Source organism: Ptychodera flava, chromosome 15, assembly GCF_041260155.1.
Source record: "Ptychodera flava strain L36383 chromosome 15, AS_Pfla_20210202, whole genome shotgun sequence".
Taxonomy (NCBI): domain Eukaryota; kingdom Metazoa; phylum Hemichordata; class Enteropneusta; family Ptychoderidae; genus Ptychodera; species Ptychodera flava.
Genome location: NC_091942.1, coordinates 13170458 through 13195913, shown reverse-complemented (window position 1 = coordinate 13195913; position 25456 = coordinate 13170458). Strand labels below are relative to the sequence as shown.

At 38.8% G+C, this 25456-nt stretch overlaps 1 protein-coding gene across 4 annotated transcripts; it reads left to right on the top strand.

Moving 5' to 3' along the window:
• Positions 1 to 904: 904 nt before the first annotated feature.
• Positions 905 to 25432, top strand: LOC139151202 (fibropellin-1-like). Of its 4 annotated transcripts, XM_070723812.1 has the most exons (28): positions 905 to 1097; positions 3893 to 4009; positions 4163 to 4513; positions 5637 to 5750; positions 6989 to 7102; positions 7772 to 7885; positions 8545 to 8658; positions 8967 to 9077; positions 9505 to 9615; positions 10091 to 10204; positions 10667 to 10780; positions 11294 to 11407; positions 11784 to 11897; positions 12282 to 12395; positions 12726 to 12839; positions 13166 to 13279; positions 13414 to 13527; positions 14357 to 14470; positions 14750 to 14863; positions 16777 to 16890; positions 17254 to 17367; positions 17828 to 17941; positions 18707 to 18820; positions 20787 to 20903; positions 21795 to 21908; positions 22190 to 22324; positions 23261 to 23459; positions 24159 to 25432. In XM_070723812.1, the coding sequence occupies exons 1-28, from the start codon at positions 1034 to 1036 to the stop codon at positions 24214 to 24216; spliced, it is 3429 nt and encodes a 1142-aa protein (XP_070579913.1). In that variant the 5' UTR covers positions 905 to 1033; the 3' UTR covers positions 24217 to 25432. The 4 variants fall into 4 exon arrangements, with proteins under 4 accessions (XP_070579913.1, XP_070579915.1, XP_070579916.1 ...); XM_070723814.1 differs by lacking the exon at positions 6989 to 7102; XM_070723815.1 differs by lacking the exons at positions 10091 to 10204; positions 10667 to 10780; positions 11294 to 11407; positions 11784 to 11897.
• Positions 25433 to 25456: the final 24 nt, after the last annotated feature.

The window sequence follows — 25456 nt, the reverse complement described above, 5'->3', positions numbered from 1 at the left end:
TAACATAGGCCGATTGCTAAATTGACTCGGATTGAATATCTGTCAAACCGTGACTGTCAGCCGCAAGCCATTGAAAAAGAACCAAGACAAAAAAAAACTAATCCGCTCCAAAAGCTTTCGACGACGTTAATGTATATCAGTAGCAAAGTCAAAATGTCGACACAAACTTCCTTGAACGAAAGACTTTTTATTGAATGAGAGCTGACGGAAAAGAATGTGAAAGATTGTCATCTTGTTGTCATCTTGAATACACCAGGAAGCTATTGGTCAAGTTACAACCTTCAAGCTTCATTTATAAACTCTCTCTCTCTCTCTCTCTCTCTCTCTCTCTCTCTCTCTCTCTCTCTCTCTCTCTCTCTCTCTCTCTCTCTCTCTCTCTCTCTCTCTCTCTCTCTCTCTCTCTCTCTCTCTCTCTCTCTCTCTCTCTGGTAATGTTCTGTACCATTGCCCTTGCTTAAACGTTACAAATACATGGTTCTTTAAAGAGGCCCCGGACGACATATTTTGAGACCCTCTTCTTTAATTACATAGCTTTATATGACTTTCCAGTGATTCACACTATTTGCCAATTACTCCCATGCGAGTGTAATTGTCATGGGGCCGCACCCAGCAGAAACTGAGTAGGCTGTTCATTATGCTCGGCTGAGTGACTTCGTATGTCCACAAGACCTTCTGCCGGACAGTTACAGTGACTTAGTTACGAATCAGGCGTGAATGGTGGATTGAGAGAACACCTTGATTGCCCATGGTGACGATATCCTGGACTTTAAAAAATCGTGGCCGTTATCAGTGTTGGCTTTTTTTCAGTTAACCATATGATAATTATGCATGGCCACGCCAACATTTTGCCTTTTATGGACTGGGATTGGCTCACTCTTCCTCCTCTAATGACAGTACTTATGCAAATTAAGCAAATAAGGGGCAGTGTGCGTCCCGGACCAGTTCAGAGGTATTCCAAGACCCCTCCGAGCAGGCCACCACACTCAAGATCATCCTCACCCAGCTATAATCCTCCCTAGTGCGTCTCGACAAGATGTGGCTCAATCTACTCCTGTTTGCCGGCTGTGCAAGTGCTATTGTTGTAGTTTCCGAATCAGGTAAGATATCTATTTCATGCGTCACAATGCAAAGGGAAACGAAAGTGCATTAAGCAAACCGGAGAGTTGACACGGTAAGGTCACAATCATAAGTAATTGAAGCTCCCAGGCTGTCATTCCACAGAAACTGAATTTTCCTGGTCGATTTGGAAGTGAGAAAAATGCGAGGAAAAACGCATCATTATACTGATATTAGCATCGAAAAAATTTTGCGCGTCCAAAATCTCACTCTTTTTCAAGTGGTGCAGTCGCCGGCAAAAGACGATGTTGTGCCAAGTGCATTCAAAAATGCAACATTCTTTACTTAATCGTTACATCTTGGCGAGATTCCAGAGTTTTTGTGAAAGTGGTCAATGTGTAGGGTGTGACTTTCTTACGAAACCGTGCGAAGATTGAAGTGTCAGTCGAAATAATTAACATCTGCAGTGTACGGCAGTCCGCCAGGTCTCCAAAATTGCCGTCTTGCAAAATGGCAGCCAAAACCCTGGCCCATCCCTTTGCCCCCGAGGCAGAGAGAAATGTTGAAATATCCAAGCAACAAGGAGAAACAATCTCCACGCGTTTACTGACCTTGATACAGGGTACTATTCAAGCTTTCTGTAGTTGCGAAGTGTGCTACATTCAATTGCACTATTATGAAGAAAAAATGCTGTCACTGTCACTATGAGGTTTGAAAGAAATGCCTTCTTTAGTACTTTCAATTGAGAGAGTTGATTCTCCTGTATAGGTGCATCATTACGTAACACTTTTGTAACACTGTCCCATTCGCCCACCAGCCTTCAACGGGCGTCAGTGATAGCACGGAATCAAGGACGCGAAACTTCACAATTTTGTTCTGAATGCGTTGCTTTCGGCTTTTTGAAGCCCGTTACTTTGTATTTTTAAACCATATCAAGATCGTCATTGAATTAGTACCGGTATTCAACAGGTGTCAATGGCTCGTTGGCGCTGTAATTCACGCCCTATAGTACAAGAACAACAACAGCAACAACAACATCCCCTCGTTTAATCGTCTTGTCGAATTTGACAGAAGCGAAACTGACGAGGTGTGAAACTCTGCGACCGCTATAGCGGTGACGGCAGATGATACCGGCATTTGATTGATAAGTTTGCGATACATTCGCCAGTATTTATTTGAATGCACGTGTAAGGTATGCGAGTATACATAGGGACAAAGGCGAGTTTTGTAAGCTCTTCGCGAACAATAGGACCAGCATACTGATATAGTCTCGTTGAATCTTCACAATATCTTTGCGTCCTTCTGTTGATTTGTACAAAGGGAAAAAAATATTGCCACATTCACTCGATTTTCTTACGAATATGTGGAAGTTTTTGACTTGAAGACTTTTGAAGTACGAGACGATGATTGCAGTGAAAACTGTCCGAACGTTGTCTCATTAATTATTCATCATCTTGTTCTCTGTACCTGGGCGCGGTTTCGATTCATTACGTGTTTGCCAGCTAAATAAATGGAGTTGTTTGGCTAAAGAATCTGAGCCTTTTTACAGTAAGACTTGACGTGTGGCAAAAACATGGTCCACAAACGGCAACATCGACAGGGGATTCGGTGATTTTTCGGAAATATGAACGAAAATGTTAAACAAGCCATGCCAAATATTTATACGCCAGGAGCTTTTGAGTTTTAATCTTCCATTAGTAAGTAGCCTTTTTTGTGAGTGCGGTGACCCCTATTATAGATCTTCAAGGCGAGACACGATTGAATTTAATTAGCATCGGTTGTTCTTGACGGTCCTTGATGAAAGTGAAATGTATTGGATCAAGACTGAAATCAATCGAGCTGCAATAGCAATGCACCAAATGGCAGATTACGCCGCGTGGCATAGACTTTCAGATTCGGAAGTCTAAAAATTGAGCTGGTCTTTCCTCGCCTACAGCTCATGTAGATTCATTTTGAAAACTAAGAAAGTTGTATCGCCTTTGGATTTTTTTGACAATCAAAGTTATAAACACTTTCCAATAGAGTTGGCGCTGCTAATAACAAGCATTTCGAAATTCGATTATTTTTAAAATCAAAAGAAGTTTGTGTCTACTATTGAAAAAATTCCCTACGGTGACCCCTGTTTTATCTCCTCCTTGACTGAAAAGTACGATTTAAATTCCCCGTGCATCAAGTTTGCGAGCTTTAAACACTTGCTTTCGGTATGTTTGTTCCCGCAAATATATAAGTTCAGGGTTAGAGAATTGGAATTCACGATGTGCATACAATTCTGTTTTACGACTTCCCGTGGTGGGACGTTATCAGCAATTACAAACGATTCTAAATTCTCACCATTCTTCTATCGTTCTTCCATTCTTCTCATTTTGCACGATTCTTTTTTAAAACAAAAAAACAAATGATGCTTCAAGCGAGGTACAAAAGTGTCCTAAGAAATGCCCTAGGCGGGGCTTTTGTACGCTTTGAATAAATGCAAATAAGGTTGAATGATATTAAAACAATGTACCGTGTAATAGCTACAATGCGTCATTGTAAGTGTCATATTCACGGTGTCGTACTTTTCAGAACCTGGTCAAAAGACTTGAGCTTTCACCAAAGGGTTACGAAACTCCAAATTCTTTCTCCTCGTTACCAAAGATCGACCATAATGGCGATTTGGGCAGGGCAGTCATGTTATGCCTTTGAACTTACCAAAGGCATGAACGAGATGAGGAATAAAGTTCCATGTTTGATAGGCCCGTTCCGCGATGCTTGATATCCGGAAGTTGAATAATACTTTTTTTCAATTTGGATTGCCGCCTAATCTTTATCTTTTTGTTTGTTTATTTGTTTATTTCAGCTTGTAGCAGTAACCCTTGTTTGAACGGAGCCACATGTGCTGACGGCGAAGGAGTCGACTACCACACCTGTTTATGTCAGGATGGTTGGCATGGAGACAGATGCCAACTTTCTACAGGTAAGTCAGAAAACAGCCTTGCTATAACCAAGTCTCGAGAACTTGAAGCTGTAACCGAGTCGCTCTTTCAAAAATGTTTTTGCGCATCAAAGTGGAACATATCCCAAACCGTCATTACATTTTCATCCTATTCTATATTTTTCCCCCATTCAGAGACAAACTGCAACATAAACAGTTACGGCAAATCCGGCACGGTCACATCGTTAAATTACCCCAGTAACTATGACAACAGGTTATACTGCGTCTACCTTATCCGTGTCCACGGCGCCAACTACATCCGACTCGATGTCGTCGACTTCATGACGGAAGAGTTCAAAGATGTCTTGGAGTATGGAGAAGGAAGCGTCGCTGATTACACACTGGCCACTGGTTTGTTCATGGGTAACCTAACTATCCAGAACCAGTTGCCTGAGCCACTTTATTTCTACACCAGTGAAGTATGGATGATGTTTTCCACCGACCGTAATATCAACATGAAGGGGTTCAACATCACCTATACATCCGGTAAGTTATGAAAATCAAAGCTCTATTTCATAGCATATAGCTGCTGAGGTTTATTTCGGATCGCATTGTCCAAGTACATTCAGATGTACCGCGGATTGACGCCGTGAATTCAACGCTGTACCAATAAACGTCTGCTCAGCTTTATAGCTGATAACGTCATCTATTATCACCTGATCGGTTGATCGATCAAGAAGTCCTGTTTTACCACTCACAAATGAGACGTTTCGTCAATCGTATTAATACCAAAATCTCTGTGTATAAACGCTAAATAGTTCAATTTGAGCCACTCTCATCTAGTTCATGGGTCTGCGCAAATATGCAAAATATATTGCAATAGATTAAACAAATGAAGGGTCAACTCACTGACAGCTCGTTTCATTCTATTAAAAGGGGCAGTTCTGCATCCCTGGTTCTCGCATTAGTTGTTGATGACATTGAGTATTTACAGGGTATAACCCCTTTGTTTCCCACTGGATTTTTTATCAAGTTGGCCAGTTTGCTTTTAGAAAAAGCTGATGAATGACCTGCTCCTGTTACTCAGACTATAAGAGGACAACTAACCGTCATATTGGATCACAATATACTGGAGATTATTAGCTTACTTATTTGCTTTTCTGCCAGGTTATCTGAACAACATCAGAGACATAGATTATATATATACACACACACACACACATATATATATATATATATATATATATATATATATATATATATATATATATATATATATATATATATATATATATATATATATATATATATATATATATATATATATATATATATATATATATATATATATATATATATATATATATATATATATATATATATATATATGTATAATATTTATCGTGGTATTGCAGGGTAGGCCAGTGAATAGTCCAATATCCCCAACAGACATTTTTTTTGTAAATCTGCAAAAGTAAAGCATTTTAACTTGATAATTATAAGTAGATAATTATTATTTTACTGCAATTCCTGGTTTATACTGACGCGACATTGATTAAATTTCTTACTAGTAAAAGATTCTAGGAAATCGGACAAGTCATACATGTTAACTGATTTGATAATTTTTCTGTTTTTAACCGACTGCCATTGCTCTTGTCCTTTACATCAGATGGTAATGACTGTTGGTCCTCACCTTGCGAGAACGGTGGTACCTGCGTCGACGGAATCAACGAGTTTACATGTGTCTGCCCACCTGGATATGCCGGAGATCGCTGTGAAATAAGTGAGTGGCAATGCGCAGGCGCAGTGCTCTAACTTCAGAACTTCAGAAAAAAAAACGTGAATGCAACATTCACCACTAATATCTTGTAGGAATTTTGCAAAGCAATCAAAGAATGCACTAGTGGCGTAATTCCTTAGTTTTCTGGGAGCGTAGTCACGTGTGGTGAGCCCCAACCCTTTCACCACCATGGTTTGGCCCAAACCCACTATTACCGACTAATGAGTGTGGGAGCTATTTATTGGGGGTGAACAGGTTAACGATATTCATGCCATGCAGTTTGCATAAGTCCCAACCTAATTTGCATACATGCTGACTGAAGTATTTGCCAATAGTCTCAGTAATCCAGAGTTACACAAGTTCAAATCCGTTTTATGTAACACTCGGCTGAAGAGTATGGACTGCGTGTTCCCGAGGCTTACGGGTGTCATTGCGTTATGCACTTTCTCCGCCGTTTTACTCGACACAATCTAATTTGATTCAAAGAGAATCCAATCATTTCTCCACAAAATGCAAACGTCCATCTCTTTGTTTAGGGATTACCTGCCCCCATAATAACAATTTGTTTTGGATTATTCGAACAATTGGGCAATTTCAATCAGTGAGTTGATTCATATCCGTCCCTTTCATAATGATGGTTGGTTGTCTCTGGGCGTTGTTATTTATGGTTTAGCGTTATGAGTCATTGGAGATAACAGTGCAGACTTTTGACATGTAAATTTCGTTAACGGACCAAACACCAAACTAAGACCAAACTCCAAACACAGAATGGTTAATTTCGATTGCTTCACCAACATGGTACTTATCGACGTAGCACATATTACTGAGCATGCTGTCAAAGTGCAATTGTACTTGGCACATGACGGTACCTGCTCGGATACATTGCACAGTGGCAAGAAAGAGTATAATTACTTTAAGCCCCTTTGGGCCTATATGCAAATTTACTATTGATCCTTTGCTTCTGGACACAGTTAATTGTTCAGAAATCACGTGATAAGCAGATAATTATATTGACTCACACCCAAGAGGACGCAATGTGAAGATAAAAGCCGTCTCAGCGTGTCACAAAAGGATGTAAAGACACGCTGTTCGAGAGAAACTCGTCGCAAATTTGAATTTCCATTTGAAACGCTGCAAAGAACCGACATTCACACCTGGAGGTCGATGTCGTCCCGGCCCGTCGTGACGTCACACAACGTCTTGCGGTGCCGGTCTTCACACTAACGTCTTCCTTTTTGTAGATACTGACGAGTGCGCCAGCAATCCTTGCCAGAACGGCGCCACTTGCACTGATGGTGTGTTCAGTTTCACCTGCACGTGTGCGATTGGCTACACGGGCACACTCTGTGAGATTGGTGAGAGCCTTTTCCCCCATTTTTATAGGGCATCCAGGGTTAAGGTCGAAGGTCAACGTAGTATACCTCATAACAAAAACTTGTATAACGCGAAGATACTAACTTTTGGTTCCTAGTACCATGGAGGAACATACCTCCGTGCTAGTACAGAGCCATTTTCATGTAAGGAAATGGAGGTACCACAAGATCTTGTGGTACCTCCATGGTAAGAAGTATGCAGAATTAAGGTCAACTTACTACATGTAACTCTTAACTAACTGATGTAACGGAAGAACAATGTAACTTTTGGTTCTTCGTTATATCCTAGGTTTTTGATTTCTCTTCCCTTAGCATATTAACCATCTATTTTAAGCCTAACATATATAAGTATAACTTTTATAACGCAAATCTAGATGAATAAATATCATTGAAAACAGCGTATGGTATTAATTTATTAATACATCTACAAACATCTTCTTTTAACAATTCAATTATCTGTCACTTTTTTAAAACTCAAGTAATTTTGCATGCTCAGTTTGAAGAAATTCAAAGCCGAGTTGTGAAATATCAAAGTTGAATTGGTAAAGTTTCCTAACTCATTTAAAAATAACAAGTAATGATAGATGTGTTAACACTATCTCTCTGTGTAGTTGAAATCTGAGAAGTTGACTAGTTGGGGTTTATTCACAGACATCAATGAATGTGCCAGCAGTCCCTGCAGAAATGGCGGAACCTGTACAGAAGGAATTGGATTCTACACTTGTGCCTGTGTACCAGGCTTCACTGGAACGAACTGTGAACTAGGTGAGTTGTGCTCTCGAGTCTGAATGACCGGATGCAGTCTATAGGGTTTCTCCGTCGTCTTTTGGCCTTCGTCCATATGGAGTATGAGGCGAAGGCCAAAAGACGACACAGCGACCCTAGACTAGAGTGGGTGATGGATTTTAATTTAGTTTTGACTTTGATGCTTGCGGCGATGATGGCGGTGGTTCGATCCTGACGGTTTGTGCTCAAGTTCTGTTTCTTAAAGTAAAAGTATTCATTCATCCGTAAAAATGCATTAATAAGCATTGTTTTTATGTAAATCGACTGATGACTAGTCACTGTCGACCAAGAATAATCACTATTGCTACTGATGATGATAAGGATTACAATGATGATGATTACATTGATAATGATGACGACGACGACGAATATGATGATGGTCATTATCATCATTATGACAATGATGATAAACGATGATGGTTCTGTTCAAAACTTCATATCACGTGACCATTTTAATCAAACATAGTACAAGGAGAATCGCTTGTGTGTTCTGAAAAGTATTTGCATTATTGTTCTATGAAAAACGACAATGTCAAAACATTGAAGATACAGTCGGGCAGTATTTCTCTCGACCCCCAAAAATATAAACAGAGGCACATAAGACCTATTCTAATGAGCTGTGGTTATTTAATCAACAGATATTCCCGAATGCGCAAGTTCACCCTGTCAAAATGGTGGTACCTGTTTAGAAGGAACAAACGCTTTCCTCTGTCTCTGTGAACCAGGATACACGGGAGTTTTCTGCGAAATAGGCAAGTACTCGTTGATAATTACCAATACTTGTCGATTCAATGCACCGTCTACACAACGGGTAATTTGACATCAATCCCTCTGTGGTGACGTCATATGGTAATGGTCCCTTTCTCGTTGTGACTTTAGGTGACCGCCATCCGCAGATTTTACAGTGTTTAATCCAAAAAAAACAATTTCGAAAATTCAATATCCCTTTTCCATGCGAAGACATCCTGCTCACCATGTGTGTATCTTGATAACAATGTTAAGAACGTCCGCAGTTTGGGACTTTGCACTTTCGCTTAGTATACATTTTGCTTCGTTGTAGATGTCGCCGAGTGTGCCAGCAACCCCTGTCAGAACGGCCAGTGCGTCGACGGTATCAATTCATACCTTTGTATCTGCGACCCTGGCTGGACTGGAACCAACTGTGACATCAGTAAGTGTCATGAATATTTATTTTCTAAGTCCATAGAAAGTTTCTGAGTACTTGCCAGGTGTCAGATTTGCTGAAATGAAGATACGTACAGACCAGTAATATAACCCTCCTAATAGTGCGAATAATTCTGCTGTCCTAGGGTGCCTTTTGTCGTGCATAATCAGCAACATACCACCTAGGATAGTGATGAATTTCGATAAAACTTTGCATGAACCATAACTCCCAAAGTTTCGCTCCAGAGTCAACGCGTGGATAAATTGTTCTATGGTCCTACCAAAAGTGAGATACTGGCTGTGGTGGCGTTGGTCAGCTTAGTCAGAATTTGTCAGATCGGTCGCTTTTTTTAATGATGATACAATACATGAAGTTAGCACTGTCTATCCTAATTTGCATACCAGAGCCTTAAAAAAGTTCAATTGCTTTGCAGATATTAACGAGTGCGCCAGTAACCCATGTGTGAACGGCAACTGCGTGGATGAAGTCAACGGTTACGTCTGTTATTGTAATCCTGGCTGGACCGGAGTAAACTGTGACATCGGTAAGAACCACTCAAGCTCCCGTGCACTTTTTGAATGACACTGCTTGCCTTGACTGCTTGCCTTGATGTGGTACTTTAATCATAGAGTAGCTGCTTCACACATTTTGACTTCATACTGTTCACTACTTAAACCACTAGGCGTCTCTATCGGATCACGTGTACAAATCAGCCATCATGATTGGCTCACTAGATCTCAATTACAATACACTAACGACATTTTGCAGCCGGGAGGCCATCCATTAGTGATGGCCCAGCTCATCCTAAGGTAAGTATCGAGCAATTGTGTCGATGCACAAACGCATAGACCGCGTAGAGTAGCGCAGTTAAGGGTTACACAACGCTAGTTAATAATGTATAAATCATAATTATTGTACAACTACGAGCATGTGTCGTTGAAAGTCAAAGTGATGGATCCGCAAAGAGTCCAAGTCAGCGGCGACATCAGTTTCACTTTCAAATACATGTATCGCCTCAGATATCGATGAATGCAGCAGCAATCCTTGTCAGAATGGTGGACAGTGTGTGGACAATATCAACAGTTACACGTGCATCTGTCAGGCCGGGTACGCCGGAGTTAACTGTGAAATAGGTGAGTCCAACAACTGGCGTGGAGTTCGGTGATGTGTGTTGACGTTTTAATCCTGCGAGAGATTGAGAGAGGGCCTCCTTCAAATTGTAGCTTTTGTAGCTTTATGCGATACACGTCATGATTATGACGACAAAGACGATGATTACAAAGATACTGATGATGATGATGATGATGATGATGATGATGATGATGATGATATTGATTGAGGTGGTGGTGGCAATGATGATGATGATAATGATGATGATGATGAAGATGATGATGATGATGATGATGATGATGATGATGATGATGATGATGATGATGATGATATCATTTTTACCCACCATTTGACGAAAGGGGTGATATTTCACATTGTTAAATGCATACAATCATCCAAAAGTGGGACAAAGCCCTAAAGACTACGTGAGAATTTCTCTACAGAAATAAAACTCAACTTTTTGGAACTTTTTTCACGAATCGCAGATATCGACGAGTGCGCCAGTTCGCCTTGCTTAAATGGAGCCACTTGTATTGATGCTGTAAATGGATACACCTGTGTGTGTGTGGACGGCTTCGCTGGTACCCACTGCGAAATCAGTACGTGTATACAATTAAACTCATACATGGGATCCAGAAACTGACACTTTTGGTGTACCGTCCATAATTTTCCGTTTTCTTTGTTAAGTCTTTTTGAGGGGGTCTACCCCGTGAATCATGTTGAAACTTCGTCGTCAACACTGCCCGCGTTTAAAAACGGTAATATCAAATGCTGTTATCGGCAACTACGTTAAAGCACCGCAATGGTGTCATCCTTTCTATAACGACACTGCATATCGTACGATAGCGCCGAGGTTGCATGATCAACACTTTGTGTTCAGAAATACTTTACAGGAAGGGATATTATTGTTCACTTGTTTGAATTTATAAAAAAAACAAGCTTTAGTAAAGAATCATCATAAATTACTGATTCTCCCTCTCATGGAGAGAGCATTTTAGTTTATATCTACGATTGATATAGTAGTGCGATTGTAAACCATTTTTAACGGCGAGTTGGTTTTATAGTGTCACATTCATGACGCTTCTAATTGATTATCGTGCATGAACTTACAGACATTGACGAGTGTGCCAGTAGTCCGTGTCAGAATGGAGGAACCTGCGTTGACCTCGTCAATGGTTATCTCTGTCAGTGCGCACCAGGCTACACAGGGACTCATTGCGAAACAAGTAAGTGGTGTCGATCAGTTTTAGGCCTAAAATGTTGAGAGATGTGAAGTCCGGTGCATGGGTAGAATTTGTCTGAGGGACAGGTATTCAGACTCTCAAGTTTTTACAATATTTTTCTGATCTACATCTTGTGTGGGCTCATTATTTTGAAGCTCTTGGATGAACTGAAATTTTCACTCTCTTTTATTTGAAAATCGATTTTTCCCCAATATATTTGATATTGGGATGGCGGCCATTTTCAAATTTTGGTAAATACAAGGTAATTTGTTAAAAATGTGCTCGGGACCTCCGCCTCCCTCGATTCTTATTCTCGATTTTAAAAGAAAATTTTTGAAAATTTCCTTCAAGTCTCACGAGTTTTATGTCAATCTTACAGATATCGACGAGTGCGCAAGCGCTCCATGTTTAAATGGCGGCACATGTGTAGATCAAGTTAACGGATATCAGTGCATCTGCGCCCCAGGTTACGAAGGCACCCACTGCGAGATTGGTAATATTCGTTTCTTTATTTTGTGACATTTCATTTCCAAACTTAACCATGCTGAACGTTGACTGGATAACTACTGACGGTATCTCACGGAATCGAATGGACGATTTTAAACTTTGCACGAGTAGGCTCCATCAGTTAGAGGAATAGGCTTATGGCCTATATTTTGGCGATGGATATAGATGGGAAATTCGTGTTTAAAAAAAGTTTTGGCACATGTAATAGGCCCATAAATTGCGATGCTGTTTATTTATCAGTTATTTCCTCTAAGCTTAACTTCCGACTTATAGGATAGAGGTTATACACTCTTTCTGTGTCTTATGTAAACCGTGCCCCGTTTCATGCACATTCGAAGATATAACAGCGATTTTCATTTTCTGACTACAGATATCAACGAATGTTTGAGTCAGCCGTGTCAGAATGGAGCGCAGTGTGTCAACAATATCAACCAATATGTCTGTATCTGCCAACCTGGATACACGGGAACTAATTGCGAAATAGGTGCGTAGACTTATGTATTTCAGATCTCACGAGGGCGCTGTCTCAGAAAAGGGGTGATTCTGAAAAGAGCGGCTCGACGAATTTTTAATCATTTTAATGGCTACCGAAGACTTCTTTCTGTCATATACTAGTACAAATTGTGACAAATCTTATGTAGTGTGTCTCTTTTACCCGTTTTCTGCGTTCACATCTGTCATTGTGGGATTATCAAACTGTCTTCCTGTAAACATGCCGTTTATACGTACACAAGGCATATTTTATGTGTTCCATACATGGACGCGCATACATCTTGGATACTATTGTATTGTTTTGTTTTTTTCATTATCTCAGATATAAACGAATGCGCCAGCTTTCCATGTCAAAACGGCGGAGAATGTCGAGATGAAGTCAACCAGTACGTGTGTATTTGCCAGCCGGGATATGTGGGAGTCAACTGCGAAATAGGTAAAAATTATCTTTCGATGTTTAGATATGCAAAATGACAAACGTCGTGTTAGAAGCTAGTGCGCCTGCTAAATTCGACGTTTTGTGTCGGTTGTCTGTGATATGGTACATTGTTCAAATACTCTACACAGCAATCCGTTGCTTTTCATGAGAAGAACATTTTACCTTTAAACGAGAGCGCCAATTTTTTATCAGCTACAAAATTGTTTTGCGAAATATATGTATATGCGCATTGTATGTCAAGTGATATGAAAAATGAGAGTCGTATAAACTTTGAAAATGATGTAGACAAGTTTCATAACCAAGAATTAATTTTATTTTGGCAGATTTCGATGAATGTGCTAGCTCGCCGTGTCAGAATGGTGCACAGTGTGTAGATCAAGTTAACCAGTTCGTGTGCATCTGTGATCCGGGCTACAGTGGTGTCCTTTGCGAAATTGGTAAGTGCGATCCACTCTTATCTCCGCTAAAATTTTCGCAATTTGGACGGTTGTGATGGAATTCCGATCAGTCTGAACGTATTCCTTGTTTATGTAACAGCGAAATCTGAACGACCATTTTCCTTTTTTGACAGATATCAACGAATGTGCCAGCAATCCTTGTCAAAATGGCGGACAGTGTATCGATAACGTGAACGGATATACGTGTGTGTGCGTTCCCGGCTATACAGGAATAAACTGTGAAACAAGTGAGCCCAGATTTTCGGTTGTTTAGAAAACTCAGTATTTTTGTCTATGCTTGTGGTTGTGCTCTAAAGTCTTTGTTGACCACATTTTAAAAATTTGTATCTGCAAAACAACAACAGTAAGGAAGTTAGAAACTGCGAACACGTTAAGAAGCACTGTAATGAGATGACGCTTTTTGTAATGTGGTAAAATGAACTTGATAATGTAAACAATACTATAACATGTTGTGTTGTGCCAACGTGAACTTGCTCATGAACTCAGTGTGTATGTGCACTTTGGTCACGCATTTAACACTGGTGATAAACAAGTATACGTTAGCTGTGTTCAATTTTTTGTTTTTCTAGGTGTCGTATTGGACATCGTAAAGTCAGGTCAAAGTTCTCTTGCAGGTCGCAGAAGACAATTTTGACAATAAAAGGTTCTTTTAACCTGTTCACCCCCAATTCCCCGTAAACAGGTCCCAACAATCCGCATTGACAATAGTGGGTTTGGGCACACCATGATGGTGAAAGGGTTAATAGAGACGTCTAGTGGATTTCTTTCTCCCTCACTTGTGGTGAAGATTTGTTTTCGATCGTTTGCTTTTTTCGAAAAAAAAAATCTTCACCCTAATCTCTGTAGAATTTAAATCTTAACTGTTACACACTCTATAAAGCACATTGCGCATAATGCGGTGCACGGAATCAGCTAAACTAACACTTTTTTATGATTGCACACGTTTTCCTGTTGTTATGAAAATGTACTAACCAACTGAGTGTCGTACTTTCAATGAGAAGATTTTTTGAGGAAAATTTCTTTCCTAACTGTTCTATTTTCCCGCCTTTTTTCAAGATATCAACGAATGTGCCAGCAACCCATGTCTCAACGGAGGTACATGTCAGGATGAGGTCAACGGCTACGTGTGTATCTGTCCATCCGGGTATTTCGGTCAAAACTGCGAGACAGGTAATAAAACTGCCATTCCCGTGTTAACTTTAGGGAGGGAAATGAAATTATCGATTTTCAAAAAAATTAAGACAGTGAAAACGTAATTTATCCCATGGACTTCTGAGTCCTCACAAGTGGCAGACCAGAAATATACTGTCAGAATATCTGTGGTGCATTTTACCTTAGGCAGACCGACAAAATCAATGGTACGGTGCGGATTGGAAGCGTGTTTCAGAATCATTTATTTGGCAAAAAATCAAAACAGTTGCTAATATTTTGCACACTGTTCATTTTCAGACGTGGACGAATGCTCAAGCGCCCCATGCCAGAACGGCGCCACCTGCCAAGATGTCGTCAACGGATTCGTATGTATTTGTGTCCCCGGTTACACAGGTGTTCTCTGTGACGTCAGTAAGTAACAAAAACCCCCGTTACCTATACCTGATCATTTACAATTAACTGTTTTGTGTGTGTTCTGCACTTCAACGTTCTTTTCATCGATCTGTGGAAGTTTTGTCTTCGTTTTCAGTCATGTTGTATATGTAACCCTTGTTGACCATCCTCGTCCATTACAGTCAAAATTTAACAGTAAGAGTTGACGACCAACTCATTTTTATTGTAATTAGTCTATTCATTTAACACAGAGAGTGTGTACATTTACCCAGGTTCAAGACAATAGATAGATAGATAGATAGATAGATAGATAGATAGATAGATAGATAGATAGATAGATAGATAGATAGATAGATAGATAGATAGATAGATAGATAGATAGATAGATAGATAGATAGATAGATAGATAGATAGATAGATAGATAGATAGATCACATATTACGCGATTGGAACTAATTTGGGAGAATAGGATATTGTAGTAATTTTCATTTATTTTATTTTATTTTTTTTTATTTATTTACTCACGAACCAACAGGTCGCCCTAATAACAGGTTCGTTATTGGTTTAATCATCAAATTGAAGCTCATCTACTTTTCGTTTTTTTCGCTTGTTTTTTTCAATTCACTTGTTCTTGTGAGTAATTTGTAATATTGCAGCTTTCAGGTATAGGGCACCTAACGTACATGCACTTTGATAAATTTGCACAATTAAAACCGTCCTATTCTCCCACATTAGTTCCGATCGTCTTATAAAATATGACCTATGGTCAGTTTAATTCTCATCTTAAGATTAATCCGACAGTACTAGTTAAAGTGAGAAGTTCATATGCCATATAGTAAAAATAATAATGATCAATAACAATTCAGAATTCCTTGCTTGTTAAATTTCATTTTCTAACATTAAGTTCAAGGTATTGTGTCCTTCAAAATCAAGTGGGCGTATATTTACAGCGCAGTAAAGTCCCTATACTCGTCAATTGTAGTAAAATACGGACAGGGTCCATACCTTTGAATCTACTGTGCCTTTGAACATTTGCAAAGTAGTCTGGATTGCAATGCAATATTTCAGAAGTCAACTGATCATATAAAAACCAAACAATAATGTGTAAATATAAACCGTAACTTTGAAAACATCCAAATATCGTATTTCCCAATCCTTCAGAAAATACTCTGTTTGTGATGACTAACAAACTTTAGCGCTTTCCAATGAAAATATATCCTACAAGTATGACACTGTAATGAGAGAAACTGACAAAAGTCGCCGTTTTAGACCTCACAGCTATAACAGCAATGCAAGTTTAGGTATTTGCTTCAGGTTAGGTGACTTTTAGACATACTGTAGGTCACGCCGAAATATGCCTAGAGGACAAAACGGCATGTTCTATTACGTAGTGGATCGAGGAGATGACGATACCGAGACTGATGGCCTGAAATATAGAACCTTCCCTGACAAAAATCCAACATACACATCACTTAAGCTTTACTCATTGTCATAACCATCCGATCGCACCATTTCTTCTGTCTAAAACTCTCACTAACCTCATCCATCGATGATTTGCGACGAAACAAAATGTCATAAATTGAGTAACCATGATTCGTTCAAATAGAATTATGGAAACCAAGTTCCTCATGCAATGCAGGGGCTGTTGAAAAAAAAACGATTTGAGGTATTCATGCGCCATTTCTCGGTGGGTAGTTGGGCAATTTTCCTTTCCGCATCAGCGGGCAGGAAAAGGGCCAGCGGGGAATGTCATGTAATTTGAAGGCGGGGAAATTTTATTCTTTCCCCTAGACGCTTGCCGATCCGTCATCATGCGACAAAGCCACTTGGTTATTTGATCGGTCTATATCGGGGGAAATTATGTTACAATTTGTAAAGTATATCAAGAAATATGTAACAAAGTCTTTTTGGAAATATTACTTAACCTTCAGATATTAACGAATGTGCCAGTAACCCCTGTGAAAATGGAGGCGAGTGTGTTGACTTGGTCAATGCTTTCGTCTGTAATTGTCTCGCCGGGTATGAAGGCACCCGATGCGAAATTGGTAAGCAGAGTCCTGTCTTTTATAAAAAAAAATTAAAAAAAAAATTGGTGTTGGTTAAATGGGTGTTTTAGGATCTAGATAGAGTCTTTTTGGAAAGATATTGGTCATTGCATATCCTGATGTTTGTTTCACTTAGCTGTCCGAGGAAAAGCGAATCTACAGGAATTTCAAGAGTATGAATGTTAATACCAGTATTCAGTATCAATTCTTGCTTACCTGATATGACAAACAAAGAGTTTAAAGGATGAATCCAAAGTCACATTTTTAACACTCTTTTGATCGACCGGTGCAAATTCATATGACATGTTAATGTATAAATGATAGAATTTACTCGCTGAGTTCAATATTCTTTTCAATCAAAAGATATAAACGAATGCGCAAGCTCACCATGTCAAAACGGGGCTACCTGTGTTGACCAAGTCAATAGATACTCATGTATCTGCAGGCCCGGTTTCACCAGCACCAACTGTGAAATTGGTAAGTAAGATGGGCCAGTGTCTATTAACGTTGATAGTAAATCTTCGTGGACAACACTAGCTGGGCTTTCAAGTAGTTGGGTGATATCAATGCAAACAAATCACTGATTTCTTCTAGTACGCCGACATATACATTTCTTGTACATGTTGTAATGAATTTATCCTAGAAATCTGTGAAAATGTAAAGTTTTGGAATGGAAAGAGGACGTGGGACTCCTGTGCACGTGTTCAGAAATTTCCAATGCCAAAGTGCGATCCGAGCTGCATTCGCTGACTTTTCAAAACACCTTCTCTGTTGGATGGAACGTGTCACATGAAATAAGTTGTAACATCAAGTTACTCATCCTGGTAAACTGTAGCTAGCGAGTCATTCATAACACCACTATAATAATGACCTGATTCATTTGTCATACATTACAACTAAATAATGTCGTTGAAATGATCCATTTTCGCCCATCCAGAGATAAACGAGTGTGCCAGCACCCCCTGCCAAAATGGCGGCTTCTGCACTGACGTCATCAATGGTTACTTTTGCACCTGCGTAGTCGGTTTCTCTGGAGTGAACTGCGAAATAAGTTAGTAGTGCTACTTAGATTGCTTTTTTACATAGCAGAGCAATGCATACAAATTCCTGGACGAATAAAATCATGTTTTTCACTCATCCAAGATCCAGAATGTATTTAGTGCTTTTTTCAAATGGAGGAATTTCAACTAAATCTGTAGTTATATATTCAAGTTTTTTGTTTTCTATCGAGCCACGTCATGTAAACTTTCTTTGATATTCGGACAATTCGTTCACTCAGTTCATAAATCGTGCAGATCTGCAGTTACGCAGATCTCTGAATTGACACTAAGGTAGAACACGCCTCGGGGGACAGGTATTCAGACTCTCAAACTTTTACAATTCTTTTTATATCTACCACTTGTGGGGGCTTATTTTAAAGCTGTCGGTGTAAGAAATATTTTCACCGTCATACTTTTTCGAAAATCGAAAATTTTATTTTTCTCCATAGAGTTAAGTTAACACAGGGATGTGGCCATTTTAAATGTCAAATATCGCTAAATCTTGCATAATTTGTTTCTTTAGTACCAAAATTTGTAAGGTGACCACCGATTTTTATGCTTGATTTTGAAATACAATAGTTGAAATATTTCTTGAGGAAAATTTGAGCAAAAGTTTGTCTTTCACTTTCGAGGCGCATACTACCTTAAGGTAATTTTTAGTGTTGAATAATTTCGTGTTTCCAATGAATGTCGCGATAATTTAAGATTTCACAGTCATTTAAGTTATTTTATGTGGTCAACGTCAATAAGTTTTTGGGTTTACACTGTATTTATAGATATTAACGAATGTGCGAGCAATCCTTGTTTGAACGGCGGAATCTGTCTGGACGGCGTGAACAGATACACCTGCCAGTGTTCATCACAGTGGACCGGAGTTCATTGTGAAATTAGTGGGTTCAAAGTTTTATGTTTAAAAAGCCCCCATCATTGTAACCTTCGACAATTTTGCCCAGTTTTGTTTTTTGTGTATACCACTGTTTCTTGGCTCTCTCCCCAAGCATGTTGAAAGACGCTCCCGGCTTCATACAGCACAGGCTTTTTGCGTTCAATATACATGATCATTAATGTCCGCACGTAACTTCAGTGGCAAAATAGCATCGGACGCCAAGCGTTCGTGCTGCGCGGGCTATCAGAATACCTGGGTATCTCAACGTGCTTTGGGAAGCGCTCCGAGGAAAAGCTGTATACATGAAACATACACTGACAATATTATCAAGGTAACGATGGTGAGGCTGTAAACAATAACACTATCGCTCAAAGCAAAGAAATATAAACACATGTCTCAATGTTAAATAACTTTTAGGCTTTAGAACTTGGTTTCAATAATGTTAAGGAAGCATAGCAGTTGGGTGATAAGGAATACAGGTAGCATGAAATATTGTTAAGTGCCGGTTGAGTTGAAGGTCAACGAACACACATCATAAAATGTATTTTATAGTTTGATGCTAAGCATGGGTAAGATTCTTTATTCAAAAAAAATCGAAGCTTTACACTTTCATTTGGTAAATCCTACACTTTTGTATTTGGAAGACATATGATACTGTTTTGTCGAAGACCTATCGATCTTCCAACAATTATGAGCAATAATGATGTGATGTGTGTAAGCTGACCTTTGACCTACTATTCTGACATTGGTCGTGAACTGCATGCTAAAAAAGTTAAACTCGTAACACATGCGGAATACTCTACGTAACATTAACCGACCTGTACCCACACACTGTAATTTGATGTACCTTATGTCTCTAATATTATCTCTGTTCGTTGCATTACAGCATATTAACGTGCATTCAGTGTTTATACGTCACCTAGTAACAATCTATGGTAATCAATCATTTTGCACCATGTGCACTCTGCACTCAAACTTTCCATTGGTTTTCCAAGTGTAAATTTCAAACTGCTGCTGGCTTCACAGCTTTTGAAATACAACTTTTGTTGTGTGTCGAAAGACGTCATATCCCTGATTCACTTTCAGATATTTCGTCGTCTGGTTCCTCTTTACAGGAAAGCATAGAGGGCTTATTTTGTACAGTTGGTGTAACTTTTCAACTTGTGGTGCTTTCATAACCTTTATCAAACCTGTTATCTTCCTAAGTAGCTTTAGCTATTATATTTTTTTCGATGATATTTTTCGATGATGTACACATTGAAAAATTTCGTGATCAAAAATAGGCGGAAAACATGTTTGCAGTCGGTAAAACTTCAAAGTTAAATTTCTTTCTTGTAAATGGAAGTTTAATATAGTTCTACCAGATTGTGTGTATTTGCCTAGACTTGTTGAGCCAGTTGACTATAACTGCACATGTGTAAACTGTACTATTAGTGCAAGATCCGAGGTATAATAACATTCAAATATGCAGATTACCTTAATGAGCATTGTTTCGGTATTAAAATTCTATGCTAATGACCCTTAATCCTTGCATCTTGAACTAAAAATGACAAACTTCTGTTCACCTTTGTTTTAATGAAGTGTTGACTAAATTAAAGTGCGAGCATCATTGCCAATGTCGGAAAATCCCTTTTTGTTTGTATTCAACAAAAAAGTCACACTTTTCTTCTCCCTCCGTTGTTTCCAAATGAATCGGTAGTTGTATTTTATCTGAATCAACACTCCGGTAGTGATACCTAACTTCAATTCACAACAAAAAGAAAATCTAGCTTTGACATTTACTATAAACATGGTTTCCGCTTACCTTTCCCATGAAAGTTTCCTATAAAAATTACAATCGTAACATGACTCTAAATCAATTTAACTTTGAAAGAAGTAATGGTCCTGTGTTGAATGTGACTGTACAATATTTACGATACAAAAATAGCCACCAATATATTAATGACTTTTTGGTTTTTTGTCAACTTTAGGCGTTAACCCATGCATCAGTCTTCCGTGTCAGAACGGTGGCCAGTGCTTGAACAACAACGACGGTACTTATACTTGCCAGTGTCTGAGCGGCTATGCTGGATTCAACTGCGAAATAGGTAAGTTGTCCTTCAAAGACGATAGACTACCTAGACGAAAATATGCATACAAAGTGCAACGATAGACGTCTTGTAGTTAGGTGTTACTGCTTATTAGCATAAACTAAAGCTGTTTTTTCTGTCATATACTTTGCCGTTTATGGCAAGATTATGATTTGTAATGACGCTATACGTACAGAAATCCGACTTCCTTGAAATAATCTGAGTCTTCAATTCTATTCCACGTTACCTCTCAACCGGCCATAAACTTTTATACAACAAGTTCAAACTACACACAGACAGAAAAAGCAAAGAAACTTAGTGGAATACACCTTAAGAAAATCGGATGCATGCTAACGTTTCGTAAACTGTTGGTTAGAGACCATATGCACAGATTCTATTAAGCATGAAACGAGTTGAGTTCAAGAAGACAATCCAAGATACTGAAACTAGGATAACGACATGCATTCTCAAGAAAGAAAATCGGACACCGGTTATCATAGTATGCAGCAAATTTCTGCTTTCTGCTTTTCTCTGTTTGGTACGAAATGACGAGAAAGCACTGCTTACACAACATAGGGGTGCAAACCTTTCATCAGTCAACAGAATATACCTTGATGTTTTCGGCATTTGCGGCGACCCCATTACTTTATAATATCAAGAAACATCCCGGTGTCACCCTGTTCGATACCAGAGTGCTAGCAAAGTAGTGAAAGGCCAGATTTATTCAACGATACAAGTCAAGTTTTTCACTCTTTTCAGAACAGTTGAGATACGGTCTGGCATTGTCTATCGACTTTTGGTAGTTGTTGTTGTTTGTTTTAATTTTATCGACGTAGGTATTTTTGCATGAAACAATATCAATATGCCCTTTCACGCTGGAATAACTTAATTTTATGTATTTTAATCTAGACATCAACGAATGCGCAAGTCTGCCATGCCAGAACGGCGGTATTTGTGTGGACGGAAGAAATTCTTACACCTGCACATGTTTGGAAGGCTGGACAGGAACCCATTGTGAAACAAGTAAGACCCTTTGTCATTGCATTCTTATAATATATCGCTCCTCATAGAAATTTGAAAAGCTTCAACTGCAGAATTATAAAGCTTGTCTTAAAGGAGAAAAGTAATTTGAAACAGATTTTCAAAGTATGATAGTACAAGGAGCTAGCAAACCGACTGGAAACATTTACTGACCTTTTACAATTTATGAACAAATATTTAATTAGGTCCTATTTTTAACGTTGGATTGTCAAGTTGTAATGCTCACATGCATTGTTAAATCTGTTCAACTTTCTTAATTGTAGGCACTGCCTGTGACATCAGCGGTACATGGTACAACAGCCTTGGCACTGAGCTCGTCCTTGAAAGAACAAGCAACGGCATGCTGCTCGGACAGTACAACACAGCGTATGAGCGTCTTTTGGTCGGATACCGAGCAGGTTAGTATACGGTTTCATACCCCACCATTGATTGGCCGGAGAGACGGTCATAGGTCAAAGTGGCGCCGTATTGGGCGAATCATCTCTGATGTTACAAACATGTTTTAATCATGTGTGAAAGCAAGTAAGACGTGAATATGGGAATAATTATAACAAATTCAAAGTCTTAACTTTCAGAGTGTTATGATGTTTTTGTCTCAAAAAGATTGTCGTCTGCAGAGAGAATGCCTGGGCCAAAATTTATCAAGTATCTTTGTTTCCGTTCATCGGTGACTTACTCAAGGGCTCTGTATAGTAACCTATGTTATGAATTTCGCCTTCCCACATTGGAGAACAGGCGAAAATTTTTAGACACTCTTTTTCTTTATAAAATCCTTCACTCAGTTTATAGTGTACCGGATGTCCTTGCACAGATTCATTTTAACGTTCCTGCTTTTACATTGCGTCGTGCTGTTCTTTTTAGACCAGTGTCAGCACGTACGAATATCTTGAAACACTCATTTTTATCACGATCTCAGACATATTTTAATTCTATCTGTAACAAGCAAAATTTAGATATTTTTAATAACTTAAGTAATTTTCGTCATGGATTATGTAAGATCCTTTTTTCTGAATGATTACTTTTATCTGTATGTTTTTCTGTGTGTCTTTCGCTGTGTTGCTGTTTTTTTTGGTTATTTCTTATGTGAATTCTCCTGTCTGTTTGTTTACGTTGTAACTGTTATATATTTTTCGTTTTTGTATTATATTTTTATTTTCAAACGAACCTGTTATTGGGGCAACCTGTTGGTTCGAGATTAATAAAATAAAATAAAATAAAGTATATAAATTTGCTTTTTAAACGGTTTCTCCACATAGACAAGATGAGTTAAACTTTCGCCTCACTTTTTTTTCAAATGCATCAGTTCATGACAATGGCTTTTCTCTCTACCCTAGGTACAACAATGGTGCTTGGATACTGCGATATCACAACCAACTTCCCTACTTTCGGCTTCACCGTGGTTCGTAACAACGGCGAGCAGACGATCAGCTGGACTGGCCAGTGTCACTTGTGCGACGACGAAGAAGTTTTGCTGACCACGTGGGTTTCTACCGAGCAGACTGTCGTCTGCAGAGAGAATGCCTGGGCCAACAAGTAAGTTTGACCTTTTTAGAACACCATCATTTTTGAGAGATGCACGAAATGTTTTCGCGAGGCTGCGACCGAATTACTTAAAAACTAAAGAAAGAATGTTTGAAACTAAGCAAAATAAAGTATGTAGTAATAATATCCTCTTTACAAGCTTTATTTCACAGATATATTTCAATGGCATCATAGATCACGTGAATTAACGAAATATAAACCGGCAGAATTGGCAATTCTTTCGTTAAATAACATAGAGATAGCATTCTGATAAAACCATAATTACATTATAAACTAGAGAAACTCATTTTTTTAAAGTATAGATTACGGCAGTGCTGTTGATGAGTCTATGGCTCACACTGAAAGACCAATAAGAAGCGACTTGATAAACTGGCTACATTTATTCGCTCAAAATCTCTTGTCTGCGGGTCATATTGGTTAAAGAGCCTGCCATTTCTAAGCATAAGCTTTACCTCCTCCTAACTGCGGTAAACGTACGACTTCGGCCTCCGATCCAAAACAGACAACTGTTTTCTTGTGAGCTACTGTCATTGTACTCACTGAAAAGTGAGGCACCAGCGATGATGCGGCACCAAGTTGACTTCCTGATTTCTCACTATTGATTCTTTTTGATCGATAGATGTACATTGCAGTTACAGAGTTCAAGTTGTAAATCTTTTCTTTTTCCTTGTATCTCTTCTGCACCAATAGGATTGGTCGTGACAAGTGGACACGCTACCAACAGAGTATGGCTCCAAAGGAATTGTAAAAAAGTTGATGAGACAGTCAAACACCATTCTCTTCATTTCAATGTTTTTTACTCTCAAATTTGGAACAAATTTTGACCGCTCTATTGTTTATATTCTTCGAATGCGGCGACATGGCATGTGATAGCGCCACCTAGCGCTTTCAGTAGCTTCACGGGTTCGTGCCTTTTGTTCAAACGTGAATTTTTGCCGTAAGATTGTATATTTTGTATCCAAGTATATTACCTCAAAGTTATTCTTGCAAATTTTACTGTGTGATCATCAAAATTTTTGAGCGATGAATTTTCATTACAATTTATAATGACAGTGTAGTGAATTTAGTGACATTGTTTTGAACAAGTAAGTGTACATGAGTCCGTTTGTGTCACCTCAGAGGAATTTAATGTTTTAGTTTGCGGTTAATTTAAAATTCTGGTTTCTTAATTCACATGAGATTGAACGTTTTCAGTGTGTTTTAATTGTTGGTAGAAGTATTACTTTTACATGTCCTGAGAAATTCAAGTAAGTGTTCACCTTCACTAGGAATTGTTTGACAAACCCACAAACGGTTAGCCTCCTTTTTCACCCGAGAAACTTTGTGTACAGTTTTATGAAAAATTGATGTTTAACTATTCACTGTATTGTCGCACTTTCGATGACACTGCTTTACACACCGGTTTGTCTCACAGCACAAAAAAGCAGCACAAAGGGGGAAACTTTGTCAAGATGTTGTAAATTATCCTGTAGGTAGACACATATCACATGGTTCATCTATGCAGCAGCCGTGCAGACCACACCCAATTATTTCAGAAACAGTCTTCCAAAGTCAAACTTCAGACGATCAAACCCTCTATTCTTCCTCAGTAATTCTTCCTCAAACTACCAATGTTTTCGATCCATTCAGAGCAAAGTGTTTCTCCGTGGCAATGTCGTAGTCTAGATGGTAGTGTTTGATTTGTAGCAGATACAGAGCAAATGATAGTTACTTTTTTTGTACAATTTCCGTGCTTAGACAAATCATTTTGCTATAAATTTGTTTTCCCTTTGTAATGCCTTTGAATCACGTGACTGTTGTGGTATTTTTATTTCCCTGTGTGTTGTACGCGCAGCTTAATTACCTGACATAGGTTATGTGAACGATTCATGTGGCAAACTAATTTCGAAGTTTGACTGTAAAGCGCGATAATTTACTAATTGCAATGTATTTATGGCGATTTCGTATTAAAATTCTAAAACGTATTAATGCTTGTGGCTTCCTGTGCT

Bases quoted from the DNA above. Each gene is read 5' to 3' on its own strand.
- LOC139151202 (XM_070723812.1), top strand. From the start codon at position 1,034: ATGTGGCTCAATCTACTCCTGTTTGCCGGCTGTGCAAGTGCTATTGTT. The intron at 1,098-3,892 runs GTAAGATATCTA...TGTTTATTTCAG, and splicing joins TGTTGTAGTTTCCGAATCAG to CTTGTAGCAGTAACCCTTGT. The intron at 10,205-10,666 runs GTGAGTCCAACA...CACGAATCGCAG, and splicing joins CGGAGTTAACTGTGAAATAG to ATATCGACGAGTGCGCCAGT.